This window comes from Hippoglossus hippoglossus, chromosome 1, assembly GCF_009819705.1.
Source record: "Hippoglossus hippoglossus isolate fHipHip1 chromosome 1, fHipHip1.pri, whole genome shotgun sequence".
Taxonomy (NCBI): Eukaryota; Metazoa; Chordata; class Actinopteri; order Pleuronectiformes; family Pleuronectidae; genus Hippoglossus; species Hippoglossus hippoglossus.
Genome location: NC_047151.1, coordinates 26,505,186 through 26,523,322, shown reverse-complemented (window position 1 = coordinate 26,523,322; position 18,137 = coordinate 26,505,186). Strand labels below are relative to the sequence as shown.

Sequence of the window (18,137 nt, the reverse complement as noted above, 5' to 3'; positions counted from 1 at the left end):
CAGAAGTATTGCAACAGAAATGCCAATTTCGAAATCAATCGGTTAGAATAACAACGACTACAACACACTTCGTTCGAGTAAAGTGTGGTTTGCCCTTGAGGGCCAGGGTAAATCAGATGCTTTATACGAATGCTAGTGAAATGCAGCGTCACTGTATTTTGCACAATCTAGAAAATGAATAACTAAAATATGAACTCTTACCTCAGGTTGGATCTGGTGATTACATCTTTGTAAGAGTTTGTCTGTCAGACTGTTGAGGGCCAGAAGATGCAGAATTCTTTTGAATAAATAAACGAGAAAGTTTTGTGGTGTGAAACAAAATGATCAAATGTTCTCGTAGAGTTGAAATCTCATATTTTGTTTGTGATGAGAGGGTTTCTGTCAGTTTACTTTTGGGTCATGGGGTTTTCCTAATAGTGTCTCCATGCACAGCAATCTGAACTCCAGCAGCTTTCTGGCGAACATAATGACCATTGGGGTTTACACTAAAAATGTTTTATGTGTACCTGGCTTCATCCGGTTGCTGTTTCTGGTTTCCTTATCAGAATCAGAATCAGAAATATTTTATTGATTGAGTTTGTATTATAAGCATGGATACGTCAGATATTGCTGGTATTGACATCAGTCCAGTCAGTTGACTCAGAGTATTTGACACACAGTTGTGTAGTTTGATGGCCACAGGCAGGAATGACTTCCTGTGGCGCTCTGTGGTGCATCTTGGTGGTCTCAGTCTTGCAGTGAACGTGCTCCTGTCTTTGACCAGCACGTCATGGAGAAGGTGGGAGAATTGTCCAGAACAGGGGGCATCCACCTGCATCGCTGTGAGTTTCTCGCCCAGTAGAGCTGCAGGCCAGCTGGGGATCCAAGTGTAGCCTGACCATGGGCCTGAGCTGCTCGAGGACGAGTCTCTCCAGGGTCTTCATGATGTGGGACGTCAGTGCCACCGGCCTGTAGTCCTTGGAGCCACTGGGACACGGCGTCTCCGGCACAGGAACGAGGCAAGACGTCTTCCAGAGCTCAGGGACCCTCTGAAGACTCAGGCTCATGTTGAAGACACGGTGAAGCACTCCACAGAGCTGGGGGGCACCACCAAAAGCTCATCAGTTCATCTTTGAGTCCAAGTGATGAACATTTGTACCAAATTTGAAGAAACTCCCTCAAAGGGATCTTGAGATATTGCATTCACAAGAATTTGTTCACAAGAATCCAAACTTCACAATTACTCAAAATAATTTAAGAGAAATGCAGGAAAACCCCAAACATTAAGAAGCTGGAACCATGAGAAAGACTGGAACAATTATTCAAACACTTTTCATACAAACACGATATAACACAAAGTGCTTTCCTGTAAATGTAGATGTAGCTGACCCAGAAAGAAGGAAGATGACAAAGCAACTCGCTGCTTCTCTCAAACCCATCGTTGCTTCACACGTCTCTGTGGTGGAGCCACATCAGCAGCTAGATTCCACCCTTGAGAAACGATGTTTGTCAGCCAGTCACGATGACAGATAGAAATCATAGATCAGTTAAGACCTTGGCTTCCTTCCTCTTTACATTAACATGCATGAACGGATAAACACCAGTAAATCCCCTTGTTAAAATGAAGAAATGTTCTTTTATTTTGGAAATGATGCGTGAACTTATTAAAATATATTTCGTGCAAATAACAGTGAGAGTAGTTTTGCAGCCTGACAGTGAATCTAACACTTTCTTTACTTTCTTGAGACTGGACTTAAAAAATCATGTTGAATTATTCTTTCTTTTAACCTCATGTTAGAAGTCAGTTCCTGTTTATTTACAGCTCCAGTCCATATGAAGACTGGGTCATAACAATACATTGTAAAAGGTCATAATTATGCAAACTTACATTACTTTAGTGTTCTTTACTCATTTCTCACGAGGATTCAACTCATGTGAGTCATACTTGTTTTGTCTGATACACGTGTAAAACTGTTCACTTGTGTAGACTGGACTTCATGAGCTCATGCACAGGTGCACGTGAGCAGTAGAGCGACACTGGAACCATCGACTGTTGGGTTAGATGGGCGGAGCCTCCCACTGTGCTCTGGTTGTGCGTTAACGTGGAGTCGGAATAATCAGAAGAATTAGTTCCCGACTGTGAAATTCACATGAACTCCACCTCAACTCTGGAACTGATTGTTCCGATTAGTCTGATACTACATTAAAGCACAAGCAGAACGTGGAGAGAGATCGTTTTTGTTTAAAAACACAGTTATATGGTTGTAGCCTGAGTAAACACAACTATTCAGTTAAATCAGACTAGCTGGTTTTACAACTTCACCTGCCGTTTTTAAGTTGGAAAAATCTGACAAAATTTAGTGAATTCAGTTTCTAAATTAAATTAATAAGGAGATATGAAGTAAATTCATTTACTTACCTTTTTCAAGTTGGATCAACTTTGTGGTCTGGGTGTCAAAGTGTTCCACATCCACAATGTCCCATGGCTGCTTTTTCATCAGTTAATAAAATCAGTCAGACAAATATGAAATCAGTTTTAATTTTGAAAGTGCTTTAAAAAGTATTATAGACTGTTACTGTTCTTACAGTTGTGCTGTAACTTACAAAATAAGGTTTTCAATTACAACAGTCAGTCTATGACAGTGGTCAGTGCTCTCCACACTGATTGGACATTCATTCAGTTTAGACTTGTGTCCTGCACCTAAAGCATAAAAGGACAAACTCTGATTATTGCCTTTACTGTATCAAGGTGGCCCCACCTGGCCCCCCTTAGCAGCTCCACTGCACTGAGGCCATTACTCCGCAGGTCAACAAGTGACTTTGATCCTCTGATGTTTTCTAATCATCACATTAAGAACTGAACTTTATAAAAACCTGCTGAATTCATATTTATGTTCCTGGATGAACGGGGCGTCGCTTCTTCTGCAACAAAGAAGTTAAAACACTGTGTTACGTCGGAATCTGTGGGAGGAACTCTTCTGTCTGCAGGAGTGTGTGTGTGTGTGTGTGTGTGTGTGTGTGTGTGTGTTCGTCTCTGTCCCTCTTCACACAAACTGATAATCACATGTATTTAGTTATTAATTGATGATGTCGGATCATGACTCCGGATGGTTCTCTCACTTTAACCCTGATGTCCTGACTGTGTCACGTCACGTCTCGTGTTGTGTTGCAGGTTTAAACATGTGTCTCATAAACTCTAAAGCGAATCAAACCAACACAAAGTAAACGTCAGTCCTGTAGGTGTCCTGATAACTTGTGATCAGTGCTGGTGTTTAATGTTAAAGTGTAAAGTGAGCGCAGGTCAGAGGAGGAGTGAGGAGGAAGCAGACTCCGACAGAGACTCTGACACAGACCGGATCTTTAACGAGTGTCTGTCCTGGAGCAGCGCTGTTAGAATTATTCAGAGTCCGAGTCGCGATGCTTCTAAGAATGGAGAAATGTCCACAGCTCCAGTGCTCAGCTCTGTGCAGGAGACGTGGAGGGGGGGAGGGTACAGAGACTAGTCTAATCTCCCCACCTGATATTTAGAGTTTTTATTATATTTCAATATATTTGTTTGACAGGGAAGCTGTGCGCAAACAGGAATATAATATTCATGTTTTTAAAAAAGGGCACTTTCTCTCGAGGAAGAAAAAGGGCAGTGGCTCAAGCCCCCTTTGGTGTCTATGTGTGCACATGCCAGCCTCCATCAATTCAATCTCCCTCAATTCAATCGAGCTGCACCAGAGTTCAATCACTCATAGAAACCAGTCCTCTAAATAATCCTGACTGTTTTCATCAGTCTCACAATTATAAAGACAGTGATACAAACAGGCTCCTGGCTCCGCCCCTTTATCAGGATTCCTGCCCAAATTTGAATAGTTTGAAGAAAAATCAGTTTTTAGTTTTCTGGTGTAATTCTGCTGAAAAACAGACAAACAAATAGATAAGGAGTGAAAACAAAAGACCAAAAACATTTATATAAGAAAGAATCATAAAATCACGATACATAATAATTCATTATCCATGTAATAACCACATTAATATCATGTATAAGACACGAGATGAGTCACGTGGTGTTACCACAGCCTCAAAGGCTCATCACCAAGACGTCCAACATAGCTCAGAGGGTAACAGCAAAAAAAAAATCTATTTATTGCAGAAAAGACAACAACTTCAACAACAGGCCGGCAAAATGGACAAAAGAAGGAAAACCCAACACACCAACCCACAAAGGGTCGTAGGACCTGAGAATCTTCCTTCAACCTAAACCAACATCAGAACTAAAGCTCACAGAAATAAAGCTGCGAAAACTGGACGACTGGACCCATCAGAAAAGAAAAAGAAAAGAAACAACACAACAATACTCTTGCTCTAAAGGTCATGCTATACAAACTGCTGCTGCTGCAACCGTGGATGGAAAGAGAGATACTTCCTGTTTCCTCTCACATACTTTCATCAACCAATCACAGTGCACCTGAAGAGAAAAGAAAACAGGAAACCATCAGTAGAAAGGAAATGTGTGGGTGTTTTTCTCTTTATTAAAAAGCGTGGTCTTTTAGTTTGAGAGCTGGACTTGCACGTTCAGATTTCGTGTTGTTTTTACTCAAAACCCTGCGCTTGCACTCACACAGCTCCTGCTGGTGCTTAGATTTGCTCTGCTTGTGCTCAAACTCTGCGCTTGCACTCAGATATTTTGTTGCTTGGACAGATTTCCTGTATTTAATAACTACACACTATGGTTTCTGTGAAACTCTCTTGTACGGATGTACTCTGAAGTCGTCCATCTTGGTTATGTTTGTCACAGTGGCTCTGACCTGAGGCTTCACACCAGGTCTTCCTGCTCCTCTGTGTCTTCTGTCTGTGCTGCAGCAGCGACGTTCTCATACTCAGGACAGTTGTGTGACTGATGGGGGAGAGATGAGAAAATATTAAGCCTCACTGGACTTTATTCATGAAACCTGCATATAATCACAGTTCATTCAAAATAGTTTGAACGTTGTTGCGCCCCCTGTCCATTCGTTTGTTTGTTCATCAGCAGGATTACACAAAAACTGATAAACTGATTTCCACAAAACTTCATGGAAGGATGAGACATGGGCCAAGAAAGAAGTGTCAACGCACTGTGACGTCACCCATTGGTTTGTGAGCTGCCATTTTGAATCCTCCATTTTTGACATGTTGTCCAGCGCCATCTTGGTTTTTTGAAACCAGAAGTAACCATATTTGGAGGAGAGGGGGTGGAGCCTGAATCAGGGCCCAAGGACACTGCCTGCCCACCTAAACCTGCGACCTGCACCCAGTACCCGTTGGGATGAGATGGGAATTGTGATTATTTTAAAGACTAACTTTAACTCTTGTGGCTGAAGTGCCTGTCCCTGTACACACACATATACAACACACCAATTAGCATGCTAATGCTAAGTAATCTAGATTGTCCCGCTATGAGCGAGGACTCCAATAACAGCACACACACACGGTAGAAATGTATGAAGCAGAGGCTTCTCACCTACGGAGTTTCCTGATCGCCAAGAGCACAGTCGTCCCAAGTGAGACAGTCAGGGCTGAAGCAGCCATGTCACAGGACCTGGAGGAGCAGGAGAGGACGGCGGACGTCTCTGAGACGAGAGGTCTAGTTTCAGCATGGACGTGGAAATGAACACAGCTTTCCAGATTCACACTCATAGCGGTCGCCGGGGGTGGTGGGGCGCCCACCTTTGATTAGAGACTGTTACCTTTTTCATATATAATCTGATATACATGTGTAACGGGCATTTGCCCTGCAAGGTCCAAGACGATTTGAAACTCAACCCATAAATGTAGATTTCTTTTCATAAACTTGGTAATAAATGCGACATTAAAACCGGCATTGTTGTGTTTCATCGAAGAACATTCATATTATTTACTTCACAGCTATAAAAACACATTTTTAAGTGTAGAATCTCTTAAAGGTTCAGGTTAGGCAGGGTTAAGGTTGGAGATATGGTTTTAGTGAGGCTGTCCAAAATGAATGGAAGCCAATGCAGTGAGAGATGGAGGGAGAGCTGCGCTGTGTGTGTGTGTGTGTGTGTGTGTGTGTGTGTGTGTGTGTGTGTGTGTGTGTGTGTGTGTGTGTGTGTGTGTGTGTGCAGGGCTGTGGGGGTTTGGAGGCTGCAGCTCTCTGCTCTCACAGACTGGAGACACATTGCGCTGAAACGCAACAAGTCTGGTGTAATTCTCCTCCAGCTGTGATGCTCTGATGCCGGAGAGCAGAGACCAGGAGGATAGAGGTAAGTTTCCCCTTTTCTTTCTCTCCCTCCCTCTCTTTTTTTTTAAATGAAATCTCTGCCGTTTTCTGTAAGGCGCTCAGAGGATTTTCAGTTTTACTGTCCACTAAGGATTTTGACAGTTTCATCAGCTCTTTGGTAAAAACAATTCCTCTTATCGTCGCCCTATCAAAACAGCAGAACACAGGTGAGTCAATTAAAGTCCATAAGGTGTGATTGTACATACATTCATTTATTCATGTGTTCAGAGACATGTTTAAAATATTGTGAATCTAAATATGATATGTTCTGTATATTTACCTTATGGAGCTTATTGTACAAGGTGGTTTCTCCCTTACACACACACACACAAGCTGATGTGCTGTTGCTATTGGATAAATCTGAGTGATGGGCGTTTGTGTGTGTGTGTGTGTGTGTGTGTGTGTCACCCCCCTGGAACCCCTGGAATGGAAGACCGGGGGGGGGAGGGAAGGAAATAAAGTAAAATGAAGAAAGAGGAGGGGGAGCGAGAAGGGCAAAGGAAGGAGGAGGGCAGAGAAGATGATGGATGATGAGAGAAGGAAAAAGAAGAGACGGAACAAACGCGAGCAGATAATGGAGACGACAGAATGAAGGAAGAAAGGCAGAAGAAACCAGGAGAGGAGGAAATAATAAACCTCTCCACTTCCACCTGATGCAGCGCACACACACTTTCTATCCAGTGCTTCTATTCTTTTTTATCTTTCAATTCCTGCTGCTTAAACTAATGCATAGACGTCAAACAGAATCAACAAGCTCCCATGACCCTCCTCGTCCTCTCCCTCTGTATCTGTGGTGGGAAAGGCAGGAGCTTTCTATTTAATTGATTAATGCAGCTCTTAAGGGCTTTTATTCTATTCTGCTCATCTGCCCAATTTGGCCTGTAATAACGTGCATTTGTATGGACTGTGTTTTAACTGTGTGGGAAGTTAATTGCAGCAAATGTTGTGTTTAAAATCACGGTGGTGTCGCAACTGTCAACACAAGAAGAACACACAGAGTTCTTTGGGGGGTTTTTCACCTCCTGCACTCATGACGTAGGTGAGTGTGTAGATATCGACTCTGGAAAATTGGGTATGAACATATTTTCGAAGTTTGCGCTGTACGCCTGAAGAACGCAGCAGGAGATTGTGCGGGTCCGACGAGGGGAAAATGCGGAACATTCAGACGAGGAGTCTTGAGCTCTCAAATTGTTCCGTCTTTCCAAGCTCGTGTATGAAGATATTTGTATCCTTCCAGTTTCAAGTGTTTGAAAATTCATCAACACTTGCTTGCTGTGAATTCTCTTGACATTTTCATACCAGCTGTATTCTCACATGGACTAGGTCGGACATTTTCCGGACATTTTCCAAGGTGAAACTGGCAGGAAGAGTGCCAGAGAGGGTCCAGGGCAGCTGACCCTCACATTTAGGTTCTTACGTAAAACCTCCGTGGAAAACCTGAGGAAAATGTCCAAACGTCAGAGCTCGTGAGCACGCTAGCATGTTTATCTTGGTGTGGAAAATGTAAAACCACATTCATGAGCGTCCTCTGAGTGTATTTGGGTCTCATGGCGTTAGCAGGACGAGGAGTATTGATCAAAGTCATTAATCTGGCTTCTTGTCAGTCTTTGTAATGAAAAGTGTGGAGGCAGTGTGGCATCGTGATGGGGCGGCAGACTGGGTCCAACCCTGCAGATCTGTTAATTGAACAGGAGGAAGTCCACTGCCCCAGGGGAGTAACACTGATGGATCACCAATTAGCCGATGGTGCATCTGTCTCAGGGTGAGAAAGAGAGAGACGCCAGCGGGAGCGCAGTGTGATTTGTGATTTTCTTAAATAATACTGTCGATAATCCGCTTTTCCCACACATGTCTATTTTTATTTACCTTCATCAACATGCATCATGTGGAGTGCAACTTTGTTTTCTTTCTCTTCTGGTTATTAACTCATGTATGAGCCATTTATTTATATTCCTACTAGGATGAAACTATGATTAATACAACCTTAATCAGGCTCAATAGAGAAGTCAAACAATACAAACTAACAACTGTTATCAACTAACATTATAATATTGACACATCTGACAACTGCAGGACTGACAGGACAGATTGATCAATTGATCAATCTGTCCTGTCTTATTTCAACGTAACGTTATTTCCTGTCCTTTTTCAAACTTCATATTCGATCAATACTCGTTACTCTCACTCAGACTGAACAGCGATTTTCCTGAAACGATTCTCATCATGAAGCATTCGTCAATTTCGGTCTACCCCTTCGTTTTAGGGCGGTCCAGTATACACTGTGGTTTAAGGGCCTTTCAAAGAGCTTGATGCCACTACCCCTTACATCACATAGAGCAATGGGGAATTGGGACAGGGTGGAATTTCCCAGGAATAATTCAGGGATCTTTGTTCGAAAAACCTCAGGCATATTAGAAGGATTGGGTGGTTGGTCCTTGACAAAAGACAGATGTCAAAGGAGCACTCCACTAAAAACGTGGTCTTTGAGTATAAATCAGTGTATTTAACCCCTGTGGGCTTGAAAGGAGGACAGCCTGTTGAGTGACAGTGAGCAGTTAATGACAAGACATTTAGAAATGACAAGACCCCGAGGGTGGAGATGTGGGTTGTACAGCAGAAGTTGCAGCCACCGTCACACAGTCATGAATATCAGTCCCCTAAATATACCAGATTTTTCCCCATTAAGATCCACAAATTATTCGCTCATCCCTGTAACGAGTTTTGAGGAAATCCGTTCAGCGAACAGAGGAATGAAAACATAACCTCCTGGGAATCACTGTAATCTAGACTCTGTTAGTTAATGGTCCAACTGAGTTTCTGACTTGGGAAAATATACTTACTCGGAATTTTTAAACAAGCATTAATAGCAACAAGAAAGGAAAATCCATTTTACCTGCAAGACGTCCTAGAACCTATCTGCACTCAGCAGATGCACAGAGGACAGAGTTGAAATGCACAAATTCACATCAAACACACACACACACACACACAATGCTCAGTTCTTGTCATTGTCGCCTTTGTATCTGAATGCAAAGAGCTCTGGCTGTTCAATCAGCAATCATTTGGACTATGTTGTTTATCTCTTCCACTTCTCAATGCACAGCCTTTTGGGCCTTGTTTGGAGCATCCGTCACCATAGCAACCAGGTTTTCTCACCGAACCTGGTTATAGAATGGCAGACAAAAGAGGTGATGCCTTTTGGGAAGAGAGACGGCCTCTCTACTCGTATTGTGTGCTGCAGAGATTAGGATGGGAGGGTGTAATCAGGAGGGTGTGTGTGTGTGTTGTGTTGTGTAAGGGAGACCTTAATGATTTCTAACTTATTTGTATTTTTCATTAAAAGCCCTTTAATATACCTTTAATACCTTTAATGATTTAGAAAAACAAGGTGTTAATTTACCTTACCTAATAAAAACTGATATTTGTACACGGCATTTGTTCCAATTTGTTTTTTTTCCATGTATGTTGGTTGAATTACAAAAACTATGGAAATATAAAAGACAAAAAAAGACTTTCCAACCTGTATTTATCTTAGTTTGTTAAGCTGATCTTTGCTTCTTTCTTTATTTTATCCCACACGATCTTCTCCTGCATCACTGTAAATTATGCGTCCTCATTAACGCCGTTGAGTTTAGGTTGTGGAGAACATGTCTCCATTATTTCTCCTCCATAGGTCAGTTCATTTTGTTCCAGACAGAGCACCAATTAGCAGCCATCGCCGTGGCGGATGAGGCTGTGCCTTCGTGCAACGTGGTGGTTATTAAGAGGCCAGTATGGCTTCATAAACAAGTCTAATAGAACAAAGTGTGTTATGTTTCTGTTCTGATGCTGCCTTGTTTTTGTTGTGACGGAAGGAGAATTGATTAGTAGTTTAGTATTCTACAAGCCACTGGGCGGAGATTGGACCCAACTCTTTTCAAATTTTGTTTCATTTCAGTTTGTCTCTGCATTTTAATTTTATCGTCCTTTCTCTATTTCTGCCTAAAAATGGTCGCGACAGCTTTTTTACAAAAATGATCTGTATTATATCTTGAATATTGAACATTTAAGAAATATGTCGAGTCACTTTGTGAAGATTGACACAACTCTTGTATCTGTTCACAAGTATTGAGACCGACTATCGACTGTGTATAAAGATAGACAACATGACAACTCAACAAAAGTGAAGCCAAATCATCTCGATCGCGAGCTGGTGGGCGGCTGCAGTATAGGTCAGAAATACCTTGTCCATGTTAGTGGATGGGACATGGGCACAATCTAAAAAGTCAAAGTACACTTCAAATACATTTTCGCAAAAAATGGTTTTGGTCAGTTTAGGTCCTTTCTTATCACACTGAGGTTCGTCCCATTGTTCATGTTCCTGATAAATTGGGATTTAATTAGTTGCTTGATGATATAAAAAGCTGAGACTGACTCACGATTGGTCCAATGTATCAACGGGACCTAAATACTACTGTGGCTGACACGTGGAGACGAGTTGTCCATCTTTATCTACGAGATGGAACCAAGGGAAAATTAGCCTAGCTTAGCATAAAGACTGGAAGCAAGGGGAAGGTGTTAGCCAGGCTCTTGCAAAGGTTAAAAAATATGCCAATAAACACCACTGACACGTAAGTTTGTTATTATACAACAACTGATACGAGTGTTGCACAGGTGCCCTCTTGTGGCAGAAGTGTGCAGCTACAGTGCTGAGTGATATTTTTCAATCCTTTCACTGACTTCTGGTTGATTTGTTAATGTTGTTAAAGAGAGTTTGAGACTTAATGGACACTTATAACTTTCGTAAAAGAGTATTTCGTAAAACCTCAAACTACACTCTTAATGAAATACGTAATCACGCTCGATTTTACCTTTGTAAATGAAACTTACTTGGCTTTGCCTTTCAGGGACGTCGACCTGTTCCTGATGGGATGTTATCGACTTCTGTTGCCTCATAGTCCTTAACGCCAGCATGGAGGTCATCCAAGCTTCCTTGCTGCCTCAGGAAGCTCCGACAGCGACCTGGACCAACAACTCTGTCCCCGCCGACTCCCATTTCCTGTTCCTCTCCACTCCCTCTGAACCACGTCTGAGCTTCTCACCAACTGACGGCACTTTGCTCTTTAACTCCAGTCACAACGGCACCAAACCTGAATCGCTGCCCGGTTTGGCCGGAATTTTCATTCCTCTTATCTATGGGATAGTGTGTATCGTCGGCCTGGTGGGAAACACTCTGGTCATCCATGTTATAGTCAACTACACCAAGAATGAATCAGTCACCAACATTTACATTCTCAATTTAGCCATTGCGGACGAGCTGTTCATGCTGGGTCTGCCCTTCTTGGCGGTGCAGAACGCCCTGCTGTCCTGGCCCTTCGGCTCTCTAATGTGCCGTGTGGTCATGACGGTGGACGCCATCAACCAGTTTACCAGCATCTTCTGCCTGACGGTGATGTCCGTGGACCGCTACCTGGCTGTGGTGCACCCCATCCGCTCCTCCTGGTGGCGACGCCCTCACGTGGCCAAGGCTATCAGTGCCACAGTTTGGGCAGGGTCCTTTGTGGTGGTGCTGCCGGTGGTGGTATTTGCTGACGTGCTGAAGGACGATGGGAACTGCAGCATCGTGTGGCCGGAGCCAGCAGAGGTGTGGAAGACATCTTTCATCGTGTACACGTGCACTGTTGGATTTTCCTGCCCCCTGCTGGTCATCTGCTTGTGCTACCTGCTGATTGTCATCAAGGTAAAGCATTTACAGGAACACAGATGTTTGGATTTGATGATGCCGAGTTGTGAAGTGGGAGAAGATGCTGGTTCTGGAAATGGTTTTGATTCCTGTTTAAAAGATTTTAAGTTAAGAAACATATTTCTACCAGTAACGCTATTTCATATTTGTCGTGACCATGACTTTTGATTAATTCTATTTTATTTCTTATTTTATTTCAAAGGTGCGAAGTGTCGGCAAGCGGGTGCAGGCCTCATCCTCTCGAAGCAGGAAGTCGGAGCGTAAAATCACCCAGATGGTCGTTGTTGTGGTGGCGGTGTTTGTCCTCTGCTGGCTACCGTTCTATGCTCTGAACATTGTCAACCTCCTGGTGGTCCTGCCAGGGGACTTCAGGGGGCTCTACTTCTTCGTGGTCGTGCTCTCGTATGCAAACAGCTGTGCCAACCCCATACTGTACGGGTTTCTGTCTGACAACTTCAAGAGAGGCTTCAGGAAGGCCCTGTGCCGCACTTCACGCAGGGTGAAGAATGACAGGGCCTGCACGGAGGTACGGCGGCCCACGGAGGAGTGGGGCGGCATCGTGCTTCAAACGCACAAACGTGAAGGAGCCAGCAATGATCAAAGGAGGGAGTGTGGTGACGAAGAGGAGGCAGAAATCAATGGGACAGAAGGGGCCATACAGATGACTGAAATGTGCAAAATGTCAGAAGATGGCGTTACAGAGGGCTCAAGGACACAGGTCGTGCAGAGGGGCAAGCCTGAGCCGGAACACTCTGGTCAGAGCGCGAAACACGGAGAACTGACGGGAAAGGGTCACGGCTCCGATCCTCCTGAGTCCAGTAAAATGAAAAACAGCCGGTCACAACCTGAAGAATTCCTGGACAATAGCTCTGTGCTGGAAATCAGTTATCTGTGACAGGGTTCGGCACACGCCATCCAAACAGCTTCTCACAGACATTTGAATCGGATGTGAAATATTACAAAGAACAGCAGATTGTGACAAAGAGTCTTTTTGACATGTAAGACGAATGTAATGTGATGTATAGATAGTAAGAACACGTTTAAATATCTGACAGACAAAGAAAATTGCCAAAAGTATTATGAAGTACAGTGTGTTGCTATTGTTGTAAAAAAGGCACACAGCTCCTCCTGAGAACTTGAGGAAAATGTTCCGACTTCTTCTTAATGACGCTATTGATGCGATTCCAACACATTTCTCTTTGGCTCAGTTGGCCCGGTTGTGCGTGTCGTTTCCTCGGCAATGTGAAGCCATTAATGTTGTGGGTGGAGCTTCTGAAGGAGACACTGAATTTGTGTGTTTAATAAGCTGCTGAGTTCAAGTGTCAACAACCTCCAGAGACAATCACTCCTGACTTTCCTTTTGAGATGAATTTGTTTTCAAATGTTGTGCTGTGAACTGCATGGAGACAACAGATTTAAGTGTGTGTATTTTCAACTTAAAACCGTATCAAAACATGAAGATGACGAAGGAAGATAATACGGATTTAAACCTTTAGACGTGGAAGAATCTCACCATGAGAGTTGAGAGAATCCTTTCTTATTTGGGCTTTTACATTGATTCAATTCTTAGAAGACCCAACGTCATATAAAATGTCACTTAAGCAAAGATATTTACTACAAATATAGACACTAGATTTGTTTTGATGGTTGAAATTGTTGTGTTTTTTGCGGTGTTTAGTGAAATCTGTATAAAGGCCAGTGTGTCATACCAGTGTTTGTATTGAGATGTATTGTCAGTCGTGTTGTGAGAACTTTGGTGAAGAACTAAAGCGAGTGTGCTGAATAAATGTTTACAGTTTTTAATTGTACGTCACTTCAACTACCGCACACATTACCTGCCTGTGTGTAGTATGTAATATCATGACTTGTATGTAACTGTGCAACATTTCTCATTGTGACCTCTCAGCTGTATGTTGTTCACAAAGAAAGAACTGAAGAAATAAAAAAAATCCTTTGCTTTATTTTCCAAATGCTACTGAAATAACATTTAACAAATGTCTGTTCACTTTCAACATTTTCAGGTCAAACAAGGAAAAGCTGAAGCAGTTTGATGTGAAACTGTTTAAACAAGGGATGAAGGCCGCCCTCTAGTGGTAAAGATACCGTGGGAAAGAAACCTCAAATCATTGCTTTCATTTTAGAAAACAGGAGTTCTATTCATTTCTAAAGAAAACAACCTGATGACACCATAACAGATTTGGATGGTAGGGCTCAGTGTGTCTAACCTGTCGAAGCACTCGGTGTGTTTCACATTGTTTCAGATTCAATTTTACATCCATTCCCCCCCCCCCCCATCCTCCAGCCTGCGCTCATTCAGGATTCAGGAACGACCTCTCCGATCCACTTGAGGTAAGGCGGGTTGCCCTGGTCGATCGGCAGGCTGATGACCTCGGCCACTTCATAGGGATGGTTGGAGCTGAGCAGGACAATGAGCCGTAATGAGACAAATGTGTGCACAGCCCGGGGCCACAGTACACGTGACCAGCACCAATTAAATCCCTACTCTTGGATTCTATGAGTCCCAGCAGGTAATGAAACAGATGATCAATACGATGATTCTGAGAGAGCTCCACCTCTGTGTGCTCTAGTATAAAGACATTTGGTTGGAGCAGGGTCTTTTTTTTATGTTTCTAAAAAAAAACTGACTCACCGGACGTACTCAGCCAGAGCAGGCACCTTGGAACTTCTCGTCTTTATCATCTGACCGAGGAGAGAAACACGGGGTCAACTTGACAAACTTCAGCTCACGTTGGATGATATGCGAAATTTTTTGCACTTCATTATGTGCTATATTGAAAAAACATTCTCGGATTTTGTGATTTTGTCACTCACATATATAAATATTTGCTAAATATTCGATAAATGTGCAAGACATTTAGGCCATAAGAGAGCACAATCTAGTATTAGTCCCATTTCAAACTAGAATAGTAATCAGCCTCATTGCCAGTCGTGTTGTGAGAAACCAAAACGCCTCATGAAGCCACATTTAAATTCACTAGATCCGGACTTTTTTGCACACACACATAAATACCTGTCTATTCCTTCTATTTTTGTTTCGCTGCTGCTTCTACTGAGTCACATCTGTTGCTTTTTATTAATTTCTATTTATTCAGACATGACACACTTTTGTTTTTCACATCATCAGCTTCTCTCTCCTTGTCGTTCAGCACAGGCACAATGATTTGGAGCCGAGCACTAATCTCTCACAGGGACTATGTTTGCACCTCAAAAGACATCTAGTCTGTCTGATTCTAGACTTTGTCTCCACCTAGTGCACAAATCAAGAGGGGTATGAAAATGGAAAAGCTGCATTATTAGTCAACACTCACCAGCAGCACCTCATCGTCCTCCTCGATCTTCCCCTGCCATTCGTATCTGGAGAAATGAGACAAAGTGAATTGATTTAATTAGGCGCTAATGTTACGGGACAAAATCATTTATTTATTTCCAGTGGTGTCTGCCAAAATACTTTCATTAAAAACACTCTTTCCATCCCGACTCACTCAAAGCAGCCGTCTCATAACTTACATCGATTTGATTGCCGGGACAATGTTGACACAAGCAGCAAGTTTCCTTTCCACAATCCCCCTGTGAGATTGAGGCAAAGATGGAATCAGCCACAAATTAAAATGCTTTAAAGAACTGGCAAGAACGAAGAATCCTGTCGACTGAAGACGAGATGTCCAGTCAGTCTCGTCAAGAAGGTATTTCTAGAAATCACTTTATTCTTAAGTAAGCGAGATAAAACATCTAGAAGAAATTTAAGATGATGTTTCTTGTATCACCTGGCCAGATCTTTAGCTACGGTGTCGTTGGGACAGCTGACAAAAGCTGCAGAGTGTGTGCCTGACGTGTACGTCTCAGAAGCCATGGAGAACGCCCTCAGTCCAACAGTCCTCAGCAGCTGGAACATAAACACACTCAGGAGCGACGTCTGTAGGAGGACGACACAGAGGAGGAAGAGGGTGAATTCCAGCAATATGTCAAACGTGTGACCACAAAACACAACATGAAAAAGGCCACCAAAGCCATTTTTAGACGTGGACTCTGAAAAATGTTCGTACAAATGGGTCTGGACATCATCTGGACTTTGCCTTTCACAAGAACACAGCAGAAGATTGCACGGGTCAGATTTTTCACAACAAGAGAAAAATGTCCCGGAACAGTCAGGCGAGGGGGGGGGGGGGGGGGGGGGGGGGGTGTCTGGCTAGAGCATACAGGATTTAGAACATGACGTATTAATTCCACTGCAGAAATCATATTTTTTGAGGTGTATTCACGCTGACTTCTTCAGCATCTTCTGTGTGTTGGCCCCTTTTTTTTTTTTCATCCTGAGTTTTCACTTTTGTGTCCGTCATGTGTTAGAAACGTCATCCACACGCCCACTTGTTCACCGGGTCATTCTCCGAACATTTTACCAGGGGGCTGGGAGGAAAAAGGTTGGAGAGTATCTAGAGCAACTGACTCAGATATCTATGTTCTCACATAGAGCCCCTCCGGATCATTTCTGGAGAATAAGCAGAGTTCAGTACATGTGTGTTAGAGAAATCCTGCTCCGCACACTCACCAAAGCTAAAGCTTTAAAGGATCCACCTCGAAGTGACTCTGCACTGGGCAGCCCAATACGCATGTCCTGAGCAGGTCAAACACAGAATGATGGTTAGTCTGCAGACAGAAAGTCACAGTGACTCCCTCCAAGTTTTGTGTCTTTGTGTGTGTCTGTTTTTTTGTTTTGCTTGCATGGTGTTAAACAACAGATCAGATCATATATGTGAAGAAGCGCTTTTGAACTGCTCCGTGCAAATGTTTGAGGTACTTGAGAATTTTAGATTTAAACTCCTGAAGTCAATGTGGGTTTACATGAAGAGACACTGAGACTTCAGAACTGTGGAGAACTCTTCAAGATGCTTGGAACAACCCACTTGCCAAGTACCTTAAAAACTGTATACAAGTAGTATTTTCTATGTAGTACCTTAGGAAAAATGTGTATAATTAAGAAAATTCAGTCTACATCAGTCTAGTACTTTCTGTGATGCATTTGGTTGTATTTTTACTTCATATTTCTACATGTACAGTACTGAGCAAAGTACTTTTTTTTCAGAATATTGACTTTTAGACTTGTTTAGACTTTTTTCAGACCCTGTGTAAACTTTGTAATCCAGGTTTTTTTGAATATGAGCCTCGACCGACTCCATTAAGTTGAAGGGGTTCGAGGTCTGGGCTTATTGTTATGTTGCATAGTGAATTTTGAAATAATCAGAGTGAGAACGCACAAGAATACAACATGCTTAATAAATAATAATAGTCTTTATTTATATAGCACTTTTCAATACACAGTTACAAGGTGCCTTAGTTTAAAGTGGACAATTGAAGGCAAAACAGGAGGAAACAATTTAAAAGCAAATTGAAAATCACACAGCGATCGAGTACAGACACAGAATTAAAAAATTAAAATCATTATGAAGTTTTGCACAGCGCTGTTTATACTTAATCTCCTATTAAATGTGTGTATTATGAGTATAAGTTGTGTTGGCTGTTTTATGATCAGCTGTAAAATCATGCAGCCACTTCCTCACAAGTTACAGCCACAGAGTTTAAGCTAACAGCTGAGGTGTTGACACGAGTGTGTTTAGCTAACGGTGGCGTTAGCTGTTAGCTGTTAGCCGGGGAGCTAACAACAGCTAACATGTGAATTGTGTTTAGCTAGCAGGGGCGTTAGCTGTTAGCTGTTAGCTGTTAGCCGGGGAGCTAACAACAGCGCCGGAGAAAGAACAAACTACAATATAAGGAATTAAATCACACGTCAGTTAACTGTGTTTCGACTCGAGTGTGTGGAACAACAGGAAAAGTGTAATTTGTGTTATTTTGTCCATTAACTCACCTTCTGACTGCTGCTGGAGACTGACACGGGCTGCCGTAAAGCGCAACGGCTGTGTGTTTGTGGAACTGTCGTGAACCAGCATGAGGTGTTTATAAACTCTCATAGAGTTTTATTTATTCCAAGGTTTGTATTAACACTGCTTATATATTTTCATTTATATATTCTCTCAATATATACTCTCATAATAACCTAGACTTACTGTATATTACTTTACGTTGCCTGGAAACATGACAGACAATTTTACATTATAAACACATCAATTGAGTTCATAATAATAATAATAATAATAA

General features: G+C 42.5%; 2 protein-coding genes across 3 annotated transcripts; one reads left to right on the top strand and one right to left on the bottom strand.

Annotated features, from left to right (window-relative positions):
- Positions 1-6,095: 6,095 nt before the first annotated feature.
- Positions 6,096-13,751, top strand: LOC117759404 (somatostatin receptor type 5-like). Its single transcript, XM_034581510.1, has 3 exons — positions 6,096-6,227; positions 11,131-11,963; positions 12,169-13,751. Exons 2-3 carry the CDS (start codon positions 11,196-11,198, stop codon positions 12,859-12,861), a joined length of 1,461 nt encoding a protein of 486 aa, XP_034437401.1. The 5' UTR covers positions 6,096-6,227; positions 11,131-11,195; the 3' UTR covers positions 12,862-13,751.
- A 155-nt stretch (positions 13,752-13,906) lies between these two features.
- LOC117759587 (protein CutA homolog) lies at positions 13,907-17,910 on the bottom strand. Of its 2 annotated transcripts, none has more exons than XM_034581790.1 (7): positions 17,849-17,910; positions 16,534-16,601; positions 15,752-15,900; positions 15,495-15,554; positions 15,296-15,341; positions 14,617-14,666; positions 13,907-14,382 (listed from the first exon to the last, which is right to left on the bottom strand). In XM_034581790.1, exons 2-7 carry the CDS (start codon positions 16,594-16,596, stop codon positions 14,280-14,282), a joined length of 471 nt encoding a protein of 156 aa, XP_034437681.1. In that variant the 5' UTR covers positions 16,597-16,601; positions 17,849-17,910; the 3' UTR covers positions 13,907-14,279. The 2 variants fall into 2 exon arrangements, with proteins under 2 accessions (XP_034437681.1, XP_034437688.1); XM_034581797.1 differs by having other exon boundaries at positions 16,534-16,596; positions 17,844-17,909.
- Positions 17,911-18,137: the final 227 nt, after the last annotated feature.